General features: G+C 30.7%; 1 protein-coding gene across 1 annotated transcript in view; it reads left to right on the forward strand.

The window, feature by feature from the left end:
* The window catches only part of LOC108686673 (relaxin receptor 1), a 9642-nt gene that overhangs the window by 3733 nt on the left and 624 nt on the right, over positions 1-5285 (forward strand). The window contains exons 8-18 of the mRNA XM_018192095.1: positions 78-149; positions 232-303; positions 736-807; positions 1077-1148; positions 1334-1405; positions 1727-1797; positions 1947-2108; positions 2662-2807; positions 3207-3357; positions 3614-3743; positions 4140-4330. Of these exons, the coding sequence (XP_018047584.1) occupies positions 78-149; positions 232-303; positions 736-807; positions 1077-1148; positions 1334-1405; positions 1727-1797; positions 1947-2108; positions 2662-2807; positions 3207-3357; positions 3614-3743; positions 4140-4330 (1211 nt within the window). The remainder of the gene's footprint in view (positions 1-77; positions 150-231; positions 304-735; positions 808-1076; positions 1149-1333; positions 1406-1726; positions 1798-1946; positions 2109-2661; positions 2808-3206; positions 3358-3613; positions 3744-4139; positions 4331-5285) is intronic.

Genomic DNA, 5285 nt, shown 5'->3' on the forward strand with positions numbered 1-5285 from the left:
TGTGTGTATGTGTGTATATATAAATAAAAATAAAAAATGTATACATGTACGTTTAATTTTCCGAAATCGCATTTTAGAATATTGGACGGAAACCATTTCGAGTCAATAACGGAAGATCTCTTTGCCGGATGCCCCGCTTTAAAATCACTGTACGTACGAAGTAGATTACGGAAGCGATTACTGTCATTGTTAATAAGATTCATGCGAGCTAACGGCTCAACGATGATTCAGGAGTATGGAGGACAATAGCATAAGCAGCATCGACGAGAACGCGTTTCGGAATTTGCAACAACTTGTTGAGCTGTAAGTGCATAAATGTTAATGTGACTCGATTTCAAATTAACGGTACTAACGTTCGGTTATTGTAACTGAAGGATAAAATCTCGTGTCATTCAAATCGTCGATTCAGTATTATCATGTCAAGTTGCGCAATCGATTATCTTTCAAAATAACTTTCCGGATTTTTTTTTATTCTAATCGCAATACAAATATAATTATACGCAGTGTTTAATTTTTTATTGTCTGTTTCTTTATATATTTGTAATTCGCATCTGTTCAAAGTTGAAGTATTGAAGATTTATTACCGTACAACAGACGATGACGCAGATACAGTTAGAAGTTGGAAACTACATTTTATCTCGACCGTTATTAATGGCAAACTCTACTGCATCTAATGGATTGACTATAAATCAGATATCAACGATCGAACACAATTAAAATAGAGCCTTGTTTCAGTAACTTGGCATACAACAGGATAGTCACGATACCGTCAAACATGTTCCAGTCCGTGAATAATCTGTCGAAGCTGTAAGTATAAATATCCGTGTTATAATATCAACCAGCGTGATAATCAGCCTTACTACTAAATGTTTAAACTACATACGTGCTTGAGCTCTATTCGCTGATACTTAACACTAAAGATCTGTTCGCGAAAGTACTATGGAAACGTCACGTACTCGCGAGCATAACCGGTTTTAATTATAATTTAAGCTTGTATGTATAAACTGGAATCTGTTTAAAAATAAGATCCATTACTCTAGCAGTGTTAGTCATGATATAATCTCATCTTCTTTCAGATTAATCGGTTACAATCCTGTCGTCGAGTTATCAATGACGCTTTTTAATCCTTTAAATAATCTTCGCTCTCTGTAAGTTTCAAGCTACGCGAGCGCGCCGCGCGCTTTTTTTTCGACTTAACAATAATAATAATATGAAACTATAGCATAAACTTTTTATATTCATTTTATGAATAAATCTGTTTTTTATATCTTAATTTATATTAGTACAAATTAATAGAATAAATAATTAACTTTTTCATTATAAAACATTTCAGAAGTGTCGAAGATATAAACATGGATAATATGGATAAAAACGCATTCGATGTGTTTCCAAGACTTGATTTTGTGTAGGTTTTTTTGTTGTTATAATTATATAATTCATACAATAGCGTTCTTTTTTATAAACAAAAGGATTTTTTATTTTTTAAATAACTAAAAAACAAATCTTTGCTTTCTTTCATAATGTAATTTCTGCAAACTCTTTGATCTTTCAATATATTGTAATTTTATTTTCTATTTTTCAAGTCTAAAGTTTTGAATCTAATTAATATACAGAACAATATATATATATATATAATTTGTAACTTCTAAATTCATTAAATTTTAAGACTACTTTAAGATTTGATAATTTAATTATAATCAATAACATAAGACATCAAATTTTTCAGATATTTCAAGAAATTTCACTACTGCATGACTTACGCGCCGAAGGTGCAGAAATGTAGACCAACTAGCGATGGTAAAGCATACATCACGATTAGATAAAAACTACTTAAATTGCAATAACAACTGATTAATTCAATATTGAATCAAACGCGACAAGATGTATATCAAGGAAGATGATTCAATGCTTTCTCTCTTTTCCTCTTTTTCTCTTTTTTTCTGAAGGTATGTCATCGATGTCTCATTTGCTGGACAAGCCTCTATTAAGGGCTGCTGTTTGGACCATATCTTGTCTCACTTGTCTCGGTAATAGTCTCGTTTTGTGGGGAAGATTCACTGCTAAAGATGAGAATCGTGTTTTGAGTATCATTATCCGAAATCTCGCAGGTAATTGTACAAATGTATTCCTAGCAAGATATTTATGGAATTTTTGTGTGAAGAAACTTCTTCTCATATTCTTAAAAAAAAAAAAAAACCTATTAAAATAAGCAAATCGATAACAAATTATCGCTAAATTCAAACATTCGGAAAATTGGAAAAAGCAAAATAGTTTTTAAGTATCATATAATAATTATACAAAAATATGGGGCTAAGGTAAAAATAATTTTCTGATTTTATTATTCTAAATATCATCCTTTTGATAATAAACGAATAATAAAATGTAGAGTAAAATTTTTGAAAAATTTCAATAACTGCTTTCAAAATTTTCAATAACTGCTCGCTGCCGCTGTCTCGCATGGTTAGACATAGACAGACACGAAATAACGATAGTATAAATCCCTATATTCAAATGATTCGTGATACGTATCGAATCACGAAGTGCACGCGAGTTATCATAGTTTCCGGTTCACAATAAAGCGCAACACGATGATCGATCGAGCATATTAATGTTAGGCTGACTATAAATTACAAGACGGTAAAGTCACGTAATCCTTTATAGTGTCCGACATGTTGATGGGAATATACCTCTTCATAATCGCCATAGAAGATGCGAGGTTTCGCGATAACTACAAAGAGGTAGCAAGTATATGGATGTCCTCATGGCCCTGCATACTCCTAGGAGCGTTGGCGATGACATCATCCGAGGTATGCACATTAACACCTTGCTGAATTCCACAATTTTCAATTCGCAACGTACAATTGCTATTTAACGGTACTATTTATAATGACCGCTTATGCTACTGTTCAACAAAATCTGGACAAAGTCGACATATGTTAGCAATATATATAATAGTATATTTAATTTTACGTAATTAACTGTAAAGCATTTGCGATTTAAATCACAATCATCGCTCAAATACACATCGACACAGAGCATATATTTCCTGAAACAAATTCAATAGATTTAAATATAACTGCCTTTTCATGCGTTTCTAATTTTTTTTATAGTTAGATATAAATTACAGTTAGACATAAATTGATATTATAGAGAATATTTTTAAAAATATCGAAATTAAAATAGATGATTATAAATTGTTTGGTAAGGTTTCCATGCTTATCCTGTCATTTATGTCCGTGGAGCGATTTATTCTGATCGCAGCACCTTTGAAGTGTCATCACGCCATGACATCTCAAGCTGCAGCCTCATCGATGATCGTCATTTGGATCGTCGGACTTATTATCGCTCTTGCGCCAGGTTCGTTTACGCGAAAGAATTTTATTTTATTTTTTAATTCCTTTTTAATTAATTTTTTTTTATTTTATCTATTATTTATTATATAACACAACATAGCAAAATATAAACATCTCAATTTTTTTCGTATTTCAAATATTTATATGAGTCACTATAATTACACGCATCATTTTAATAAATCTGAAGATTTTTTTCAACAGAAAATAAAAAAAATTTTCCATAATCATTATCTATGAATTGTTTCCTCTGGATTCAAAAGTTATCCATTGGAGAAGCAGTACAAGATTCTATGGTGTCAATGGAATGTGTTTTCCTCTACATATAGACGATCCATATCTAATAGGCTGGGAATATTCGGCTTTTATCTTTCTGGGACTTAATCTCATCGGGTAAATAGTGTATTATTATAAGATCCTTGTAATTAAACCATAGATTAAATTATGCAATATTTGTCATTTTTAAGATTGTACTATAATTTATTAAGACTTTCTCTTTGATTTTCTGATATATCACAACAAAATTTCTAAAATTTATTTAGAAAAATTATATTCAAATAGCTAATTTTTGAAATTAAATCTACCTAAATCTATCTAAATGTGTAATTGTATCTAATTATTATAGTACCAGAATTTTCGAATAAGTTCAATTATGTCAACGGTATAACATTCGTTAAAAAAATTTTAATCAACATGCCACGAGTTTGATCGATTCTCATTTCGTGATTGCCATAATATTACTTCGGAAGAAAGGAAGCCTTTCAAAGCTATCATTGCATTCATTTGCAGATTGATGATTATTGGTTACGTTTACATTGCAATGTTCACCAGCATCTGGAGAACGCGCCGTGCCACGCCATTGTCGGTCGGCGATTCTGAGTTCACCCTCAGGTTCTTCCTAATCGTGTTGACAGACGCGGCATGTTGGGCACCGATTATAGCGTTGAAAATCCTCGCCATGATGAAATATCCCGTGCCACGTAAGCAGAAACGCTAATGAGACTTTTCACGTTCCCATCGACTTCATTATAGTATCTCTATTACAATCTTTACTCGATAAATATGCATGCAAATCTTTAAGCTTTATCTTTCAACAACTTTACATTTATCTTAAGAAATACAAAAAAATAAAATATTTTCTCTATTGCTTCATTCGTGAAAAATTAATCTAAAAAATTAAAATTGTTATATCAAATTAAGAAAGAGAAATCCTATTTTTAGTCAAAGTGAATCTTAATGCTTCAATATTCGATGTGACTTGTATACATATGCATGTACATATCCAATTCTGCAAACCGTGCACCGAAATCTTTTACAGTCTTGAAACCCAATCATGGACAGAACTAAACTAATCACATATTAATTATCTAGAGTAATGGTGTCACATATTAAATTGATACATTAAATAATTATATTTTATACTAATAAACATTTTATAAAAATATTAATAATTTGATTAATAAGATTTACTGAATAATTTTATTACGAAAATTACCTTAGCCGGGATTTGAACCCGGATCTCTTGTATTTCCAAGTCCTATATTTCTGTAAGTGGGCGTCTTCTTATTTCGACCACAGAGGCAATAACCAATAACTAATGAAAAAAATATCATGTTTCAAAACGTATATCCTACTTTCGATCAAAGCGGATCTTAGCGCTTGAATATTTCGGTGTAAATAAATCAAATTAAGAAAGTTAAGTCCTATTTTAGTCAAAGCGGATTTTAGTACTTATTAAAACCCTAAAATCTGCTTTGACCGAAAATAGGATTTCTCTTTCTTAATTTAATTTATTCTCATCAGTTAATTTAATCTCGAATTAAAATTGTTAGAATTATATACATTACCATTCAAAAGTATTTGCCTGTCCCGATTTTTGTATGTATCTCTTTTACTTATATAAATTCCGTAATAATTCTATTATATATTCTTTAT

This window comes from Atta colombica, unplaced genomic scaffold, assembly GCF_001594045.1.
Source record: "Atta colombica isolate Treedump-2 unplaced genomic scaffold, Acol1.0 scaffold189, whole genome shotgun sequence".
In the NCBI taxonomy this organism is placed as follows: domain Eukaryota; kingdom Metazoa; phylum Arthropoda; class Insecta; order Hymenoptera; family Formicidae; genus Atta; species Atta colombica.